The sequence below is a fragment of the Rhipicephalus microplus genome, chromosome 2 (assembly GCF_043290135.1).
Source record: "Rhipicephalus microplus isolate Deutch F79 chromosome 2, USDA_Rmic, whole genome shotgun sequence".
Lineage (NCBI taxonomy): Eukaryota > Metazoa > Arthropoda > Arachnida > Ixodida > Ixodidae > Rhipicephalus > Rhipicephalus microplus.
This window is the reverse complement of record NC_134701.1, coordinates 52,348,868-52,370,085: the sequence shown is the minus strand read 5'-3', so window position 1 is coordinate 52,370,085 and position 21,218 is coordinate 52,348,868. Positions and strand designations below refer to the sequence as shown.

General features: G+C 48.9%; 1 protein-coding gene across 4 annotated transcripts in view; it reads right to left on the bottom strand.

The window, feature by feature from the left end:
• Liprin-beta (liprin-beta 1) overlaps positions 1–21,218 on the bottom strand; it is a 216,149-nt gene that overhangs the window by 113,239 nt on the left and 81,692 nt on the right. For all 4 annotated transcript variants that reach the window (XM_037422165.2, XM_075886466.1, XM_075886464.1 and 1 more), the window contains one exon: positions 15,773–15,914. In XM_037422165.2, coding sequence (XP_037278062.1) covers positions 15,773–15,914 — 142 coding nt within the window. The remainder of the gene's footprint in view (positions 1–15,772; positions 15,915–21,218) is intronic.

Genomic DNA, 21,218 nt, shown 5'->3' with positions numbered 1-21,218 from the left:
ACCCCGACATTGAAAACAGCGAACTGCATATATCTAACAAGTTTTCTGTGTCGTGCAAAGACAGAGTCATTGAAAAAAGAGGTGGCGTGCTTATCGCTGTAAAAAAACATTCGATCACAGCCTATTCTTATTGACAGCCCTCTAGAAACCGCATGGGTCGTATGCTATTTGAACCATGTAACGCTTGTAATAAGTACTTGTTATAGACCCCCTAATTATCACGACAACTTTGTTGAACAACTTACCGATATCATTGCTTACATTCAAAGCAAATTTGATGTGAATATTCTGATGGCTGGTGATTTTAACTACCCCAGTATAAATTGGCTATCTTCACAATCAAGCAATACAGGTAAAACTTGCAAATGCCAAGATTTCATTGACATGTTATCATTTTTTTCAAATGACGCAACTGATACATACGCCTACACATGGGGATTCGATCCTTGACTTGTTGATTACAACACATGCCAATAAAGTTACTGCAACTGTCCTGGAACAAATCAGTGACCTCAAAGTCATTCACTGTGTGATTAAAACAACAATGAAAAAACAAAAGTCTCGTACTAAAGAGATTCACGACTTTTCTAAAGTCGACCTAGATAAGGTAAAAAACGAAATGAAAAAATTCTACGCACAGTTTTGTTAACATATGCTGATCGATCTGTTCACGAAACTGGAGGTCGTTTCAGAATCATGTGAAAAGGCTGCAGGAAATACAAGTTCCAAAAAGACTTATCGTTGAAACTAAACACAAACAATGGATTACTACAGATGTAAAGCGTTCTCTGAATAAGAAAAAGCGCTTGTCGGCTAAAGTTAATCGCACCAAAGGAGACGACGATTAGACTAAATACTTTAACATGGCGAACACCTGTAAGCAAAAGATCAAAGATGCAAAAAATTAGTTTTTGACACGGACATGCCCAACTTCCTAAGAGACAACCCAAAGAAATTTTGCAAGCTGATATCTCCTGAGCCTTCAAACGAATTGCCCCACCAATGTTTACCAGATGGTTCTCCCTTGAGCGCCTGTGATTTGTAGCATGCTTTCAATTCATACTGTCATGGGGGTGAGAGAATGAATGAAATAAATATATTTACAAAATATGCAGGGAGAGTCAGAGGCAGCTGTAGCCAAGATGGAGGCCCGACAGCAACAACACGAGCACGGTCACTTTCATCGTCTTCGTCGTCTATGATGCTTTTTCGTTGCCGATATCGTGTAACAAAAAACCACCCGCCGCTGGCAGTGCCGTCTCGGCGCCTAAAGGAGAGTAGGATCATATGCGGATATGTAGGGTTTGAGGCGGGTCACGTGGACGACGTCAGTAGCGGGTGCGGGCGACGACGACTGACTGTCCGACGGAGCGATCTCGTATGTGACCTCGATAAGGCGGCGCAAAACCTTGTAAGACCCCGAGTAGCGAAACAGGAGCTTCGAAAAGAGGCCAACGTGGTGGCATGGTGTCCACAGGAAGACCAATGAACCTGGAGAGTAGGAAACTACTCTGTGATGGCTAGCGTAGCGCGCCTTCTGAGAGAGCTGCGAGCCAAGAAGACATTCCCGTGCGATTTGGCGGGCCACTTGAGCCCGAGCAGTGGCACCCCGGGTGTACTCTGTAACCGTTTGCAAAGTTGATGGGAGAAGAGTCTCGAAGGGTAATGCTGGATGGCGGCTGAACAATAAATAGAAGGGGAGAAGCCAGCGGTGTCGTGGCATGACGAATTGTACACGAATGCCACATAAGGCAAAGTACTATCCCGATCAAGGTGATCTTTAAAAACGTACATGGAGATCATTGTTGTCAAGGTTCAATTTATGCGCTCGGTAAGACCATTTGTTTGTGGGTGATAGGCCGTAGTGAGCTTGTGACGCGTTGAACACGAGCGAAAGATGTCACTTACTACTTTTGAAAGAAATGAGCGACCACGATCAGTCAGAAGCTGTCGAAGAGCGCCATGGTGAAGAATTACATCATGAAGCAAGAAGTCCGCGACGTCAGTGGCACAGCTTGTCGGTAGCGCTCGTGTGATAGCGTATCTTGTGGCGTAATCAGTGGCTACGGCTATCCACTTGTTTCCAGTGAGAGAAGTAGGAAATGCTCCAACGAGATCAAGACTGACGCAATAGAAGGGAACGGTGGGTATGTCTATTGGTTGGAGCGGACCAGCTGGTGGCAAGGTGGAATGTTTGGAGCGCTGGCAGGACTCACAAGCAGCAACGTATCGGTCCACAAAACGCTAAAGACCTGGCCAGAAGAATCTACGCCGCACGCGATCGTACGTGCGCGTGACCCCGAGATGTGCCGCGCTTGGGGCGTCGTGAAGCTGTTCAAGTACAGCGGAACAGAGTTTCGCAGGAACTACGAGTAGTAACTCTGGTCCCTCGGTGCTGGTGTTGTGTCGGTAAAGAATGCCATCACGTAGAACGAACAAGTGTAGCGACGGGTCTACATGGGGCAAAAGTAGACTCTGCATGATAGACCGCAAGTAGACATCACTGAGCTGTTCCTTGCGTATGTCGGTGAAAGCCGACATGGTGAAGACACAAGGGTCAGAATCATGTGCAGAAAGGTCAGGTGGGTCCACGGGGTGACAAGATAGACAGTTGGCATCCTGGTGCATTAGGCCAGATTTGTATGCCACGTCGGAGCTGTATTCTTGTAGTTTCAAGGCCCAAAGGCCAAGTCGTTAAGTTGGATATTTAAGGGACGACAGCCAGCACAAGGCATGGTGATCTGTAATTACCGAAAAGGTGCCACCAAACAAGTACAGTCCAAATTTTCGGACTGCCCAGACTAGTGCGAAGCACTCACGCTCTGTAATGAAAAACTTGCTCTCCGAAGGAGAAAGGAGGCGACTGGTATAAGCAATGACGCCATCCTGTCCTCGTTGCCACTGGGCGAGAACAGCACCAATTCCATGTCCGCTGGCATCGGTACGAACTTTAGTATGGGCTGACGGGTCGAAATGGGCCAAGATGGGTGGGGAAGTAAGTAATGTTGTAAGGTTGCTGAAGGTAGCTGCTTGGTCAGTACCCCAATAAAGATGCATGTCCTTCTTCAATTGCTCCGTAAGTGGTCGGGCAATGTCAGCAAAATTCTTCACGGAACGTCGAAAGTAATGTTACATGATTTCGTCTGACTGAAAGAGGGCATAGTGGGGCATACCCAAGAAAGGTGCCTCAGACTGAGAGTGAAGAAGTTGACGTCGGTGAGCTGCGTTGTGGCTGCGGACTGACAACTGTTATTTTCCACGTAACATTTTGGTGGAGGTGCTGGGTAAGGTCGACAGGGCAGCTTCACCTCCAGAAGCTGCGCAGCCTAGTTTTCCAGGAACATGCGGCGATTAAACGATGGTGAGGGAGAGCGGCGACGCGTATTTGAACGAGAAGGGCGGCTTTGAGGCGGTGGCGACAACGGGACAGGGTGGCCGTAGTCCTCAGGGGCAGTAAATGCTGTAGACTCAGTGCGGGTCGGATAACGGTGGTTTGGTGGACGGAATGAGTTACTGTAAGCGGGGTACGAGTCAGAAGACATACATAGCCATTGGCTGCGGCAGTAACGAGCGATGTGTCCAGCGCGACCACAGCGGAAGCAGATTGGCTTATCATCAGCTGTTCGCCATTCAGACGGGTTCCTGGTTCGAATAGAGTACGGACGGCGACATCTCATGTCCACAGAAGCTATCGAGGGACCAGTATTCAGGGTGGGTGCAGCGGACAGGATGCCAAGGTTAGCGAATTCCTGGCGGACAACAGCCTGGATCAAGGCAACAGCTGGCGTTGAGGCGTTGGGCAACGTCGGTTTGTTGGCAGTCGGGTAAGCGGCCTCGAGTTCACGTCGGACGATGCGCGTCACGTCTTCGGTTGTAGACGGATGACAAGGAGTGGCTTCGCAAGACGACGTTGCCGCGGTGTTGGGTAGGCGCTGAAACTACTGCAAAATGCGTCGACTCTTCGCCTGCTCGAGACGGCGGCACTCTTTGCCCTTACGTTTGAACCGGAACACCCTAGAAGTATATGCTGATGGCACACCTGTTGAAGCTTTGATAGATACGGGCGCTCACGTCTGTATTATGAGTTCGCGTTTTCGTCGTTGCATGAAGAAGGTTCTCACGCCCCCCTTGACCAGTGTCGTCCAAGTTGCAGATGGTGCAACAGTCCCTGTCGTCGGTATGTGCACAGCTCAACTTACCGTAGCCGGTCATCAAGTGGTGGTCCTTTTTACCGTGTTTGCAACATGTCCCCATGACCTCATACTAGGCCTCGATTTTCTTGCCGCCAATTCTGCTCTGATTGATTGCTCTGCTGGTGTGCTCCACCTTGAACTGCCACAAATCAGTGCCGCCCCGTACCAATCTACATGCCGATTACAATGCAGCAACTTTGTTCGCCTGCCCTCCAAAACTGTGACGTACGCCGATTTTCTGTGCTCACCAGCTGTGCCCGACGGTGACTATTACGCTACGCCTCCCACAGACGTACTCCTTGCGCACAATGTTGCAGTGCCCTATACGGTGCTCAGCATCACAGATAACAAAACTTGTCTACCTCTTGTCAATTTCGGCTACATGAATCATGTGCTTCCACAAGGCATTTCTGTGGCCCACCTGTGTCCATTGCTCGATTCACAAATTGAAGTGCTTGCCTTAGACACACTTGTTTCACCGCAGCGCACATCACTTGCAACACATTCGAGCTGCCGTCAAATTGTAGACATGATCGCCACTGATCTTCCGCCTCCGCAAGTTGAAGCCCTACAACATCTTATCAAGGCCTACCAGGATATTTTCGATTTTGGCGACCGACCTCTTGGGCAGACGTCCTTTGTCCAGCATGACATACACACAGGTGATGCCAACACTGTTCACCGCCGTCCCTACAGAGTGTCTGCTTTTGAGCGGAGCATAATTCAGAAGGAGGTGAACAAGATGCTAGCAAAGGACATTATTGAACCATCCTCCAGTCCCTGGGTATCCCCGGTGGTATTAGTTAAAAAGAAGGACGGATCGTGGCGATTTTGTGTGGACTATCGCCACCTTAGCAACATCACCAAGAAAGACGCATACCCTCTGCCCCGCATTGATGACGCCCTTGATTGCCTCCATGTTGCCGCCTATTTTCTTCCATCGATCTTCGTTCTGGTTATTGGCAGATTGCCGTGGACCCCATGGACCGAGAAAGACGGCTTTTGTAACACCCGATGGCCTCTACCAATTTAAAGTCTTGCCTTTCGGCCTATGTAATGCCTTCGCCACCTTTGAACGAATGAAAAAGTCCCTGCTCCATGGATTCAAATGGTCTACGTGTCTTTGTTATCTGGATGACGTGATTGTGTTTGCTCCCACTTCTGAAGCGCACCTTGAGAGACTGTCGAAAATTCTTGATGTATTCCGTCTCGCTGGCCTTCAGCTGAATTCATCCAAGTGCCGGTTTGGTCGCCGTCGCATTACAATACTTGGGCATATTGTTGACGCTTACGGCGTACAGCCTGACCCAGAAAAAGTTCGAGCTGTGAAGGACTTTCCTGTGCCAAAAACCGCCAAAGATGTCTGTAGCTTTGTGGGGCTCTGCTCCTATTTTCGGCGGTTCATCAAGAACTTCACGGAAATCGCTCGGCCCCAAACAGATTTACTCAAACCAAATGAGACCTTTACCTGGGGTCCCTCGCAAGCAGCAGCATTTTCCGACCTGACCACTTTGCTCACTTCTTGTCCTATGCTGGCTCACTTCGACCCTACGGCACCGACCGAAGTGCGCACCGATGTCAGCGGTTACGGAATAGGCGCTGTGTTGGCTCAGCCACAACGTGGGTAGCATCGCGTGATAGCTTATGCCAGCAGGCTGCTGTCCACCTCGGAGCGTAATTATTCTATCACAGAGCGCGAATGCCTAGCGCTGGTGTGGGCAGTCGCGAAATTTCGCCCTTACTTATACGGCCGACTATTTATAGTTCTCACCGACCACCACGCTCTCTGCTGGCTCGCCTCCCTCAAAGATCCCACAGGTCGTCTTGCCCGCTGGGCACTCCGCCTCCAGGAGTATTCTTACACCATAGCGTATAAATCAGGAAAACTGCACAAAGATGTGGATTGTCTGTCATGCTACCCTGTGGCCGACTGCGACACTACGAGCACTGATTCTCTGGGCTGCGTCCTTTCCATCTCCCAGCTGCTTCATCTCGGGGACAAGCAGCATCGCGACCCGGATATCAGCCGCCTAATACAACAGCTCGAATCTTCACCGCAAGACGCTTCTGTTCGCATGTTTACCTTAAAGGACCGCACCTTATCTCGGCGTAATTTATCGCCCAATGGTCACGACCTACTTCTGGTCATACCAAAGCACCTGCGTTCCACAGTCTTACGCGAGCTCCATGACGCGCCAACCGCGGGTCACCTTGGTGTCTCTCCCAAATATGACCGTGTCCGCCTCCGCTTCTACTGGCCTTGCCTTTCACGCTCTGTACGTCGCTATGTCAACGCTTGTGAAATTTGCCAGCGTCGCAAAAAGCCATCGGGACTCCCTTCCGGATATCTTCAGCCCATCGACATCCCAACGGAGCCATTCTTCCGTGTTGGTTTGGACCTTCTCGGTCCCTTCCCAACATCCGCCTCCGGAAACAAGTGGGTCGCGGTGGCTACGGATTACGCGACCCGTTATGCAGTTACGCGAGCCATGCCAACAAGCTGCGCTACAGACGTCGCTGATTTTATACTTCGCGATCTCATTTTAGTGCATGGAGCCCCTCGTCAACTGCTGACAGACCTAAGCCGTACGTTCCTTTCGAAAGTGGTTGACGATATCCTGCGTTCCTGCTCTACCCAACATAAGCTCACGACATCGTACCACCCCCAGACAAACGGGCTTACAGAACGTTTAAACCACACCCTGACAGACATGCTATCAAAATACGTCTCGGCCGACCATCGTGATTGGGACCTTGCACTACCCTACGTGACGTTCACATAGAATTCCTCCCGGCATGACACTGCTGGGTACTCGCCATTTTACCTTCTGTTTGGACGCGAACCAACATTTCCGTTGGATACCTTCCTGCCAGCCGCTGCGCAGTCTACTTCTGATTATGCACGCAACGCTATTACCCGAGCTGACCACGCTCGTCAGCTTGCCCGCAGCAGATTAATGACGTCCCAAACTCGCAGAAGCATCGTTATGACGAGCGGCATCGCGACGAACACTTTCCAACAGGTTCCCTCGTTCTTCTTTGGTCCCCTACGCGACATGCAGACCTTTCAGAAAAACTTCTCTCTCGTTTCACGGGCCCATACCGCGTGCTTAGACGAGTGACCGACACTACATATGAAATTGTCCCTGATAATCCATCAACCTCTTCCGCTCTGCTGTCAAGGGAGATCGTCCACGTATCAAGGCTCAAGCGTTACCACACTGCTCCAGCTGTGGCCCCGTAAACTCGCCGGGTCGGCGCTTTTGCCGCCGGGGGTCGTGTTAGGTGATTTCATCTGACTGAAAGAGGGCATAGTGGGGCATACCCAAGAAGGGTGCCTCAGACTGAGAGTGAAGAAGTTGAAGTTAAAGGTGAGCTGCGTTGTGGCTGCGGACTGACAACTGTTATTTTCCACGTAGCAATAAGAACAAAGGCCGATAAAACTTCGTACATCTTTTGCAGAACGTGGTATGAGAAAATCATTGACAACTCGAATTTTTTCAGAATCAGGTTGCACGCCTCGAGCACTGACAAGGTGGCCCAGCATAGTGATTTCCCGACGGCCAAAGCGACAGTTGGAAGAGTTGGGCTGAAGTCCTGCTGTCCGGAAAACCTCAAGAACAGCCGTGAGGTGGCTAAGGTGGCTTTCGAATGTAGGTGAAAGTACGATAACGTCATCGAGATAGCACAGGCACGTGGTCCATTTGTATCCTTGCAGGAGAGAGTCCATCATCCTTTCAAATGTAGCTGGCGCATTACACAATCCGAATGGCATAACCTTGAAGTGGAAAAGTTCGTCCAGTGTGATGAATGCGGTTTTCTCACGGTCTCGATGATCGACAGAAATCTGCCAGTATCCTGATCCCAAGTCGATAGATGAAAAGTAGGCAGACCCATGTAAGCAGTCGAGAGCATCGTCAATCCGCGGCAGTGGATACACGTCCTTACGTGTTACTTTGTTTAAGTGACAATAGTCTACGCAGAAGCGCCAGCTGCCATCCTCCTTCTTGACTAGCACGACCGGCGATGCCCATGGACTGCAGGAAGGTTTGATGACGTCTTTTGTGAGCATTTCTTCAACTTCGTGCTGGATAACTTTTCGCTGAGCATTAGACACGCGATAAGGACGTCGTCGAATGGGGCTGGCATCTCCAGTGTTAATCCTATGAGTTACAAAAGATGTCTGACCCACAGGGCGGTCATCAAAACCAAAGATGTCGTGGTAGGATTTTAGCAGGTGCCGAATGTCAGCTGTCTGTGCTGGAAGAAGGTCCGGAGCGATCATCTTGTCGATGGTGGCATCCGCTGCGCTCTTCGAGAATGAGAACGGAGCAGAGGACGAAGAATATTCAGCAACGAACGCCGAAATGGCAGCATCTATAGAAGAAACTTTTGCCAAAGTCATACCGTCTGGGATAACTTGAGCGCACCAGCTGAAGTTTAGGATCGGAAGAGATGCTGTATTTCCCGTGACTGTCAAAAGTGTGTGAGGCACGGCAACATTTTTGGCCAGCAGAACGTCAGCAATAGGTGTCAACATGTAGTCACCATCGGGAACAGGAGGGACAGATCTTAGGTTCACGTAAGTAACGGCTTGAGATGCTAGGCGAACATGATCTGCAGAACACAGACGGGGTTGAGCTGGTGTTGGGTCGTCACGGTAACACGGTAAATCAAGTTGAAGCATGCCGGTTCCACAATCAATAAGGGCAGAGTGGGCGGATAAAAAGTCCATGCCGAGGATAAGTTCATGGGAACATTTCTCGAGCACAGCAAATAGCACTGTCGTGGAGTGATCAGCTACACTTATACGCGCGGAGCACATTCCAAGCACGGGAAACGTGCCGCCGTCGGCGACCTGGATGAGTGGCACTGTGGGTGGCGTTAAAACTTTTCTAAGGCAGCAACGAAGTTCTGAATTCATTACTGATATGTGAGCCCCTGTGTCCACAAGTGCAACAGCGGATGTGTCATCTTTTTCAACGTCAATAAGGTTGCGTCGAGTCGGCAGCATGGTCAGAGAATTTGGCGGGCAAGTGGTCGATGCAGCATCACCTCCGGGAGCTGCATCATCTAGTTTTCCCACGCCAGATGGTCAGTCGGCGACGTTGGTCGGCGAAATTGCGGCGAGTGAGACGACGGGCGACGGGAGAGCGGTGAACAAGACTGGTGAGCATGCAGAGATGGAGAGCGACGACGATATGGTGGCATAGAAGGACCGTCTTCAATGGTGGCCTGAGGTGACTCCCGGTAAGTTTGAAAGCGTCCATGATCCCTCTCTGGCCGATGGGTGTACCCATAGGATGCCTGGTGCCAATACCACCGAGTGTTACAATGGCGGGCCACATGTCCGATACGGTGGCAGTTGAAACAAATCGGGCGATCGTCAGCAGTCCTCTATTCGGCTGGATTGCGAGGGCGAGCCGGAAGGTTTTGGCTTTGGGCATACGAAACAGGGGGTTGACGACGGTCGATCGGCTGAGAGGGAGCTGTAGTGCACTCGGAGGCCAGTTCAGCATCGGAAAGCTCTTGTCGCACAATGGCATGTACCAGTGGCACCATCTGAGGGCTAGAGTCACAGGCATGGGAGCCCACGGATGCAGGAGACAGAGCTTCAAGTTCACGTCTGATGATCTTGGTCACGTGCTCTGCAGTTAACGGCGTCTGTAGTGCAGGCCCGTCTTCGCACGACCAGGTTGCTGCTGTGTTTGGTAGTCGAACGAAATTATGGGTGATACCTCGACTTTTCGCGGCCTCAAAACGCTGGCACTCCTTGATGATGGCATCGACCGTGTTGCAGTCCTTGCATATGAGAAGGTTGAATGCATCATCTGCAATGCCTTTTAATATGCGACTACTTTTTCGGTTTCTCCCATACCGTTCTTCCATACCGTTGTCTTTTTTTCGGCAAAGGGCAAGCACGTCCTGTATGTAAGTCACGTAGGACTCTGATGACATTTGCGCACGAGATGCCAACTCCTTCTTGGCCGCTGCCTTTCTACCCACAGACTTGCCGAAAAGGGCGCGCATCTATTCTTTGCACGCATCCCAGCTTCCAATTTCATCTTCATGGTTCTCAAACCACACTTTTGCTGTTCCTTTCAAGTAGAACAGGATATTGGCTAACATAAGAGTTTCATCCCAGCGGTAATTCTTACTTGTACGTTCGTACAACGGCAACCATTCTTCGATGTCGACATCATCCGTGCCACAGATCGTGCCAGGATCTTTTAGCTGCGGAAGGACAACAGTTGTTTTGTAGTCGCCTCAGCGGGAGTGGCTTCCTGGTTTGCCATGGTGGAAAAATCCAAGCGTCGGCCACTGCGGAGCTCCGTTATATCGTGTTGTACCCCGCACCACCACCAAATGTCACGGGGTTGAGAGAATGAATGAAATAAATATATTTACAAAATATGCAGGGGGAGTCAGAGGCAGCAGCAGCCAAGATGGAGGCCCAACAGCAACAACACAAGCACGGTCGCTTTCATCGTCTTCGTCGTTTATGACGCTCTTTTGTTGCCAATGTCGTGTAAAAATACTTTTGTGGTGTTTTCGTGAAAGAAAAACACCTTAACACTGAATGAATGAGCAATATTGCTGCACCAGATTGTGACATTTCTCCAGTGTATCACGTAATTATAAGATCTAATGGAGTTGAAAAAGCTATCGATCATTTGCCAACCTACTCAAGTCCTGGTCCCCATGGTATTAGCAGGAAATTGCTGAAACTCACTAAGGTTTAGTCAGCTCTTACACTTGCACTCATTTTTCAACAATCATTAGAAACTATCCAAATTCCTGATGACTGGAAACTTGCTCATGTAGTGCCGATATTTAAAAAAGGGTGATAAGAATGAATTGGCAAATTACCGTAATTACTCGAATCTAACGCGCACCTTTTTTCCGGTTAAGCCAGTTCATAAATCGCATGCGCGTTAGAATTGAGTACGAACAAAAAAATTACGGTCAATCTATTGCCATCGGCAAATTCAAAATGGCCGCCCCTATGTGCGTCGGCATGGCGCGTCGGCCATTTCTGCCTATGTGTTTCCCATGTGCGGCACTTCGTACGTGTGCTGAGGAGTTCATCTAGTAGAGCATTAGCATCGACGGCGTGGAAGGGCCGACTCCAAAAACTCGAGTGCACCACGATGCCGCTTTTAAAAGAAAAGTTATCGCGTGTGCAGAAACGGACGGAAATCGGGCCGCATCGCGGTCGTTCGGAGTTCCCGAAACGTGCGTGCGGGACCGGCGGAAACAAAAGCAGAAGATTGTCGACAGCAAAGCTTCACGCAAAGGCTTCAGTGGACCACAGCAGGGTCGGTTTCCGCAAATTAAAGAGCTGCTTGGCGAGTATGTGCTTGAGCAGCGAGCGGCACAGCGGCCCGTGACGACAGAAATGCTCCAAGTGCGGGCTATGCAATTGGTCTTAGAAAAAGGTCTAATGCGGAGCCAGTTTAAAGCGAGCAGGTGCTGGCTAACTAACTTTATGAAGAGGAAAGGCTTTTCCCTCCGAAGGGGTACATGCATATGCGAAAAGTTTTGCGGAGGAGTACGATGAAAAGCTTCACAGTTTTCAGAGGTTCGTCCTAAACTTGCGGCGCAACAACGGCTACCTGCTTGGGCAAATCAAGAATGCCGATCAGACGCCTCTTTACTTCGACATGCCTGGCACCACAACCGTCGAGAAGAAGGGGGCGAAGCAAGTTCACGTGCTGACATCGGTCCACGGTAAAACTACAGTGACGGCAATGCTCTGTTACACGTCAGATGGGCACAAGCTTCGCCCGTACCTCATATTTAAATGGAAGACGCTCCCGAAAGAAGTCGTTTTTTTTTTTTTTTCGAGTGGTGTGATCGTGCAGGCCAGCGAGAAAAATGGGTGCGCGTTGCAATCGATGTCTTACGTTTTTTTTTTTTTCGCGGTGGAAATCGGGTGCGCGTTACAATCGAGGGCGCGGTAGAATCGAATAAATACGGTATTGCCTTATATCATTAACATCTATCACTTGCAAATTATTTGAACATATTCTGTCCTCTCAGATAGTGAAATACATGGCTGAAAATAATATTTTATTTTCTAGCCAACAAGGTTTTCAACGGGGATGCTCATGCGAGACACAACTTTTTAAAGTAACTACCAAAATTCATAACAATTTGCATGAACTAATGCCAAATGATGCAGTCTTCATTGACTTTGAAAAAGCCTTTGACAGGGTAGGTCACATGCGTTTGATACATAAAATGAGGACTTGTCGAATAGATACACAGGTTATTGATTGGTTTCGAGAGTATTTGCGTGATAGGCGCCAAGCGGTCTTGATTGAGAGTGTTCTTTTTCGATTTCAGACCTGTCATGTACGATGCATCCCAGGGTTCAGTTTTGGGACAAACCTTGTTCTTAATTTTCATTAACGATATTCACATGGGTGTAAACTCAATAATTCGTCTATTTGATGACGATTGCGTTATTTATCGTGTTGTTTCTAGCCAAAACGATTGTGAAGAACTAAATAATGACTTGCGAAAATTAGGTGAGTGGTGTCAGGACTGGCAGATGAGTATTAACATTAAGAAAGAAAACTTATGTGGTTTACTACTAGCAATCAATTAGTATTGCATGCCTACACAATAAATAATGAGACCATCAATGCAGTTGGGTCACTTAAATACTTATGTGTTTATTTAACTTCGAATTTGACCTGGAACACACACATTGACTGGTTATTGCGTAAATCAATCCAAACTCTGTTTCCTTCGACGCACACTCCGCCAAGCTAACAAAGAAACGAAATTTCTTGTCTACAACTCGTTAGTTCGATCTCAACTTGAGTACTGTTCAATTATTTGGAGCCCTTACGAATCATACTTCATTAAGAGGCTAGAATCATTACAAAACAAAGCTGCCAGGTTGATCACTTCCGATTATTCTCCCTATTCAAGTACATCTAAAATCAAACAGCCTTGACCTCACAACACTGCAATGCAGACGAAAGGTGTCTCATTTAATTTTCTTCCGTAAGTTATATCATAACCCTTCACCTTTTGCTACCTCATTGATAACGACACCAAATGCAAACTTTCCACGCTTGGATCATTCCTTTAAAGTTCGTCAACCATTCACCCGTACTGATCTACTTCGTTTTTCTGATCTCCATTTGGCTATCCAGAAGTGGAATCAACTGCCGAGATCTATTGCTGAAGAAATACAAGCTGACAAATATTCAAAAATGCTTAAACAGTTCTTATCACCACACACAATTCATTAAGAAGATCAACCACACTCTTACAAATTCTGAGACACTTTAACTTCGTCAAAGAGTATTCCAGTCCTTAACATAAATCATCTGACGTATTAGTACATATATGTCCGAATCACTGTATTGCTTTTTTGTAAATACTTCTACTTTCTGTCTGCCTTGTCCACATTTGTATGCAAATAGTGTATGAACTTTGTTCCCCAAGTGCTCTTTGTAAACATTATTTTAATAGATTTTTTTCGTATTTATGGATAATTATATGTATGTTGTCTAGCAGTTCATTTTTTTCTGAAGTATTTTTTGTTCTCTTGCATATTCTTGATGAACTGCACATGCACGTCTATATGCACTAATGATTGAACACCGCTATTTTTCCCGTTTTTATGTGAAATGTTCTGTAAAAACCTATCTTGCCCCCCCCCCCCCCCCCCTATGTAATGCCTTCAGGTCTTTACGGTAAATAATATGAAAAAAAAAAAAATGAAAAATTTAGAATGCACGCCACGCTTCATAGAGATTCAGATCCTGATAAAAACCAAAAACAAGGAAGCACAGACAATTCTGGAGACATTTTTCATACAGAAATAGGGTAGTAATTGTGTAAGCGAAACTTCAATCAACCTGTGGAAAATGGAACTCCAGTATCGAGAAGGTGTCCCATAGTGTGATTAGGTTGACGGTCGTGAAAACATGTTGCACATTAAGTGAATTTATATTAGCCTGTATTCCTGAACCAGTGAGCAATTGCAAGTGAGCGCCCGTCCTGTGTACGTGTTGCTTCGTCTTAAGTGTGGTCGTGACTTTGGCAGGAAACTCACTGTTGAATTCAGACATGTACCAACTAGCCCAATGGGGAGTACTACTTGTGTACAATAAAATATCAACAATGCAAACTCTAATAAGTCAACCCTTCGGCTTATTGAAACAAATTTGATTTATTCGGCTGGTTCAATGTACTTTAAAGGCACCGAATCAAAGTGCTACAGTGCACAGATTTGGTGAAATCTTACTTTTTGCTTGTCTGGGCCTTAAAAGATCTTTGAGACATCTACCTAAAAATTTGCAGTCTTCATGAATAACATCCGCAGGTAAGGCCCATTGCCTGCCTACAAAGCAGCCAAAGTAGCCAAACCACGTACACTATGTATGTTGACTGAAGAACAAAGAAAAAAGATCCGGGAAATACCTGGCCTTAGTCGATCGCATGCCAAATGTTCCTGAAGTTACCTTCATTGCAGTAAACTAATGTCATGCAAAAAAGCCCACTAAAACAAGAAAAGGTTTTGTAGCTGTCATAGGACAAGGCACATTCTGTCCCTTAATTCCATAATTGTGCAGACACTGACTGTACAGTAACGATTAGCAAAATGATTGCTGACACCTGAACAGGCCATCATGCCGTGCTGTTTATGCCGCAGCCTTGAGAAACAACAGACGTTATGACGCTAGTAGGCGTGTTGCCCCGACTTGTATTCATGAGGACCTTGGAATCCACTGAAATTTCAAAGAAAATCTTGGGTTTTCCTCCCCTTTGAATTACTGAGAGCAGCCCAACAGGTTTGCTTTCCTCGTGCTGTGTGATGAGCCCATGGCTGGAAAAATACATGTAGCCTACTTCATGGCACACAACTACCGTTCAGAGCAAAGTTTGACACAGAAAGACGCCCGTGCAGTCTTCGGACTGTTTTCTTCCTTTAGAGTAGCATGCAGCAGCTAGCCTTTTTACAAGCCTGCTGTACAGAGGGGCTAAATTAATAGGAGAAATAGTAAAAAAGAAGAAATGGCTTGTGCCACTTGCTCTCTCAATTCGTTAAAGCTTGTTACTTGTCACATGGGGGTCAGAGCTAGTCAAGCTGCTTGTCAGCTCTTTCTTCCTGCCCACCTCACCCTATTCTTGATGAAAAATAAAAGACCTATTATTGTGCCCATAAACATTTTCACCTGTCTCAGTTACAGACCACAGAGTAATTCACAAGAACTAAATTTTGTAAAACAAGCATAACATTACATCAAATACTCCCACAAAATGTTCACTGTCTGGGAACTGCAAAACGTTAAAAGGGACTGCAAAGGCGAAGCCCTCCCATAGTGAGAAAGGAATCTCCGAACTCTGTCAACAAGAACAATACTAATTGGAAAACAGTTACAGGAGCTACAGTTCATAACATTCAGATTTCTCCACAATTTGCTCATTGATCAATCTTAGCGAGACACAAGACTACAATGTAAAGTTCTTCGAATGCAAAACTGCATGCGGCCACAGAAAACAAAACTCTGGCCATGCACCACGGGCCATCTGCGACAATCGCGAAATCTCACCTAGCTTTGTGGGTGTGGCCCTGAAGCTGTCGGCCACAGAGGACACTGAACCGTGGTGAGGAGAGGCTGGGACCCTGCCGCATCGAGTGATGAGCTCCGCCTCCCGCTCGGCCAGGTGCGAGCGCAGCAAAACCACGTCCGTCTGCAACATGCAATCAGATTGCTCATTCCACATTCATTCCTCTGCTTAGACCCGAACAAACAGCCATGACAGATAATGGATTCTAGAGGTTCCTGCTCAAGTTCAGGCACACAGGGTAAAACTAGCAGTTGTTCTGTGTACAAATCATAAGCGAAGTTCTTTAGAAATGGGATGCAAATGACTATGTGCCTGATGTCACTGCTGGCTTCCATGAAGGCGGTAGTGTGGAGCAACGTTTTTAGAACCATTACAGTTTCACAGCTCCACTTGCTAGCCAGCACATGTGGCTGACACGTGAACGTTGTGGGGGAGCATGCGCGCCCAGCCTTCCTTTCGCTTTTTACAGCAGCACGAAAGCCCTGTTGCGAAAATACCCGCACAGCCGGTGCTCGCGCTTCCTTTCCTGGCACGTAGAACGGGTCTCCCCTCCTTCAGCGTGAAAAGGTAATATTCTCATAAGGAAGAGGAAAACCGGGGCAGGAGACAAAACTAGTGTGCGGATGGCCGCACGGGCTCTCTGACACCGGCCAGAAACCAAGAAGATCGGACCTGCAACCCCCCTGCGAGCCGAGGACGTCAACGACGAAGGAGTAAGCGTCTGCTCTTGTTTCTGTACTATCTCCTCGCGACATTGCGTGCTATTACTAATGCCTAACAATAAAGTGTCGTTTTGCTGACCTAGCCTATTGCCTTATTCGCCCGACCCGGTGTAGCTGCAATGAGACGAGCTACGAATAGGGGACGTTAATCGTGCACGGTACGACTGTGTGCGGCTGAAACATTAGTTAGGCTTCTGCGCCAGCCGTACATAGTACGGACCCCCTACATCTGGCGCCCAGCGTAATGAATTTGGCAACCTGGCTAGTTTGTGGACGCGAGCTACGACCGATGCTCCCCCACACGTGGTATACAGGCATGTGGGAATTCCAAGATTTGTCAATGTTGTCTGATGTCGCGTCACATAGTGGCGATCCTTTGGCTAACGCGGGGGCACTGTTAGGACTTTTCGACAGCGTAGATTTTGGTCGTTTCACGCGGGATGATCAGGATGGTGCAGAGACTGCGTTAGTAGAGATTAGGCCTATGACGGAAAACCTCACACATGGCGCTCCGGCATCTCGCGACCCGAACAAAGAGGTTCCGCCACAAGTTGCTCCAACACGGGCCGCAACTGTAGGCGAGTCTGCGAGCAGCAGTTTGCCCACAAGCAAGGTACTCTTACAGAATGCACTGTCAGTTATGCAGAGCCTCGTGAGCGCCCTGCAGAACACAGCGCAGGCCCCCGTGCACACTGTGCGACCACATGTCAAGGTAGGCATACCTACCTACACGGGTTACCACGACTGCAAAAGTGCCAACGAGTATCTCGATTGGTTGCTCCATTATCAGCAGGCGACAGGGCTTTCTGACGCAGAACTTCCCGAGCGTGTGGTCCCGGTGACGCTCACGGAGCAAGCGGCTCGGTGGTTCCGACTAATCGGACATCGCATACGCACGTTAGAAGAGTTCCGCGACAGCTTGCGTGGCAAGCTCCTACCGGCTAATTATGAGTGGCGCTTGCGGAGGAAATTGGAGCTATGCACCCAGCATCCGAACGAATCCTTGCTGGAGCATATACGGGCAATGGACGAACTGTATCGTCTCACTAACCCTCATGCCACCAATGCGGAAAAAGTCGAGCGCGTTACGCGTCAAGTGCACCCAACTTTTGCGGCGCACTTCAGGATATGCAAGTTCGCAGACCTAGAAGAGCTCGCCACCGAGGCGGAGCACGTACAAGGGGACATCTTCGCTGTGCGATAGTATCACCCACCTCCGCCCACAGCGCAGTCAATCGAGCCTCGCTGTGCGTGGAATGGCGGCACAGTAGTTTCAGAAAAGTTTAGAGGTAACGTGTCGGCATTGTTCGCTGATGAGCAGCTACCACGCGGTTGGGAGCTGTCAAACCGCACTTTGGACCCCTATGCTTACGCGCTCCGCACAGCCCGCGCCGTCCCCGCGCATGACTTTCCAAGGCAGGAGCACGCGATCGACACAAGGCCTAACGAGCTGCGCAACCAAGAGCAAGGTCCACCTAATCGAGGCGACTTACAAGAGGGCCGCCGTGGTGTCCACGATCCTTGCTATCGGTGCGGCGTGCCGGGGCACATCGCTTGCGAATGCGACCGCACACCAGGTCAGGAGCAAACGCGCGGTTCGGGAAGCAGACGGCGCCACCGATGATCTCATCTGGCCCCGCGCGGCGATCAGTAATTCCATCGATGCGTTCGGATCACTTGTACCGTCAGTCTGTTGCACAGGTGAGGCCGTAGACTCGCCCGCGCCACTAATCGAGTTAACAGCAACTCGAAAGAAGTTTGTAGCACTTTTCGATACTGCGGCAAGCGCTTCTTTGTTCGGCAACGACGTGTTGCATCATCTCCGCGAGAACAATATTCGCTTGAGACAAAGCAACACCATTTTCCGCCTTGCTACCGGCACAGCACAATCGAGCGGCGCGGCTAAGCTTGTGATCCGCTGGGATAAATGCGTGAGGCAACAGCGTTTCGTGCATCTTCCTGGACTGTCAATGTCTCTAATCCTGGGCCAAGACTTTCTTGCCAAGTCGGGTATTGTAATTGACATTCCAAACGGCGGTTACCGCGAGCGCGATGGAGACGCACTAAAGCTTTTCTCGAAGGCCCCCGCATTGACAAAGGCATGCCTATTGCAGGGAAAGGCCCGAGTATGTGAGGAGGAAAGCAGGCCGAGAAAGCGAGTAACCACCCCCCCCCCCCCCCCGGAACAATGTGCTGCGCTGCAGGGAAAGGCAGTGCACCCGCTTTTGGTAGAGGCACAGAGCCCACTAGAAGGGAAAGGAGCGCAGCTGTCGTCGCTGTTGTACGAGTATGACGCAATGTTTACTGACCGCCCCGGCCGCACTACGCTGGTCAAAAATAGAATTGACACGGGTGATGCACAACCTTGGAAATGCAACCCCCACCAATCAGCTTAGCTATGCAGTAAGCACTTGACGCCGCCTTAGACGAACTCACCGACACAGGCGTAGTTGAGAGGTCAAACAACCCATGGGGTTTCCCGGTAGTTCTAGTTTCAAAGAAAGATGATAAGTATCGCCTTTGTGTAGGCTACCGCAGGCTGAATGAGGTAACGAAGAAGGACGCGTACCCCCTTCCCTCCATTTCATCGCTGGTATCCAACCGAGGCGGGGAGAAGTACTTCACTGCGCTCGATGCTAGCCATGGATATTTTCAGGTTGAGATGGACGAGCAGGATAAAGAGAAGTCAGCATTCATGTACCACAGGGGACTTTTCCAATTCAGGAGAATGTCTTTCAGCTTGGTGGGTGCTCCCGCGACGTATCAGATGCTAATGGACCCTGTTTTGGGAGATGCACAGTGGCAGCACGCACTCGCATATCTAGACAACATAGTAGTTTACTCGAAAACGTTCGAAGAGCACTTGCGCCACTCGAGAGACGTTCTAGAAAGGCTGAGGTCTGTGGGCATCACCCTGAATCCAAACAAAGCTCAGATAGTGGCGACCCGAATAACATATTGGGATTTATGCTTGACGAGGGTCGCATTTTGCCAGATAAGGGTGAGCTTGAAGCGATAGTCAGCTATTTATCGCCGAACAATATCGGTGAGCTCAGGTGTTTTATGAGGATGGTGAACTTTTATCGCGAATTCATTCCAGACTGTGCGGCAGTGCAGGCGCCTTTGACGAAACTCTTGAAGAAAGGCGAGCGTTGGGCTTGGAGCCAAGAGCAGGAGGCCGCATTGTGTCGCCTCACGAAGTTGCTAGCCAACACGACTCAGCTGCAGCTACCCGATTCAAACAGGAAGTTCGTGATTCACACAGATGCAAGTGACCTGGGCTTAGGAGCAATTCTGCTTCAGGATCATGGGGGTTCCCTCCGACCGATTGCGCTCGCGAGCCGTACGTTGACGCCGAAGGAGAGGAACTACTCGGTAACCGAGAAAGAGTGTGTGGCGATAGCTTTTGCTCTCCGTAAGTGTGACTTTTACATAGACGAAGTTGCGTTCGTGATTGAGACTGACCACATGCCGCTCACGTGGTTGAGGTGCTTGAACGAACCGAGTGGCCGCCTGGTGCGTTGGGCATTGCTACTGCAGCATTACGACTTCCCCGTTCGTTACCGCAAGGGTAAGAACAATGCCACGGCTGACGCACTATCGCATGCTCGAGTCCGACACGAGGCAAGTCAACCGACTAGTTCGGAACGTACTGAGAGCGACACACTCGCGCTAACGCAAACAGCGGAGCAAACATTAGTTCGGTATAAGAGCGTGAACCACGTAGAGGCTGTCGTTAGCGCAGGGATTGTTTTCAGCAGAAGAGAAGTGTTAGAAGCACAGCAGAAAGATCCATTTTGTCGAAAGGTGTTCGACGGGCTCCGGGAGCCAAGTGGTAGTGAGGCCATTGTGCACAAGGGGGCAGCTGGTATTGCTGTCGGTGCGGAGCGCTCGGCAACAGCTGGTAGTGCTGTGAGCGCGCTGGATTCTTATCTGCTGGATTCTGACGGCATCCTGCTGAGGTACATCCCACCCGACGATGACACAAGTGAGTCATTCAAAGTCGTGATACCGTGCACGTTGAGAGGAGCAGTTCTTCGCTAGTTTCGTGACTCGTGCATTGCTGGGCATGCGAGCGGCCCTAGGACTTACGCTAAGTTGTGTCGCCTCGCTACTTGGCCAGGTGTGAAGGAAGATGTGATTCACTATGCCCGTTGATGACGTGCGTGCCAAAGCGTAAAGCCACGAGGCGAACATCCACTCGGCTTCATGCAACCGATTAACAGTCAGATTGCCTGGCAAATCGCGGCATGTGACGTAATGGGCCCGTACCCAACTCCTAGCAGAAACAAGTTCTTGCTGGTGATCATGGATCACTTCACTAAATGGGTGCAGAATGGCACAATCCACTTTTTCTTGTAGTTTCATACTATAATACAGTCGACTCCTGATAATTAGAAGTCACTTAATTGAAACTTCTGGTTAATTGAAAGTCATAAAGTGGTCCCATCAATTTTGCACGCATGCCTAAATGCTTGATAATTCCAAGTTAAACGCCTATAGTAATGATTAATTAGAAGTTGTTTCAGTCGAGAGCCTTGAGGTGACCGTAATTTTTCAATACAATGGGGAATTTTTCATATGTCAAGGCTGCCGAAACAGCTGTCGAACCACGCTGCAGTCGCCATAGCCAGTGCCTGCAGCACCATGATTCATGAAGCGGCCATCTTGTTTATTCAATGCCGGGGCATCGCATTGATCACAT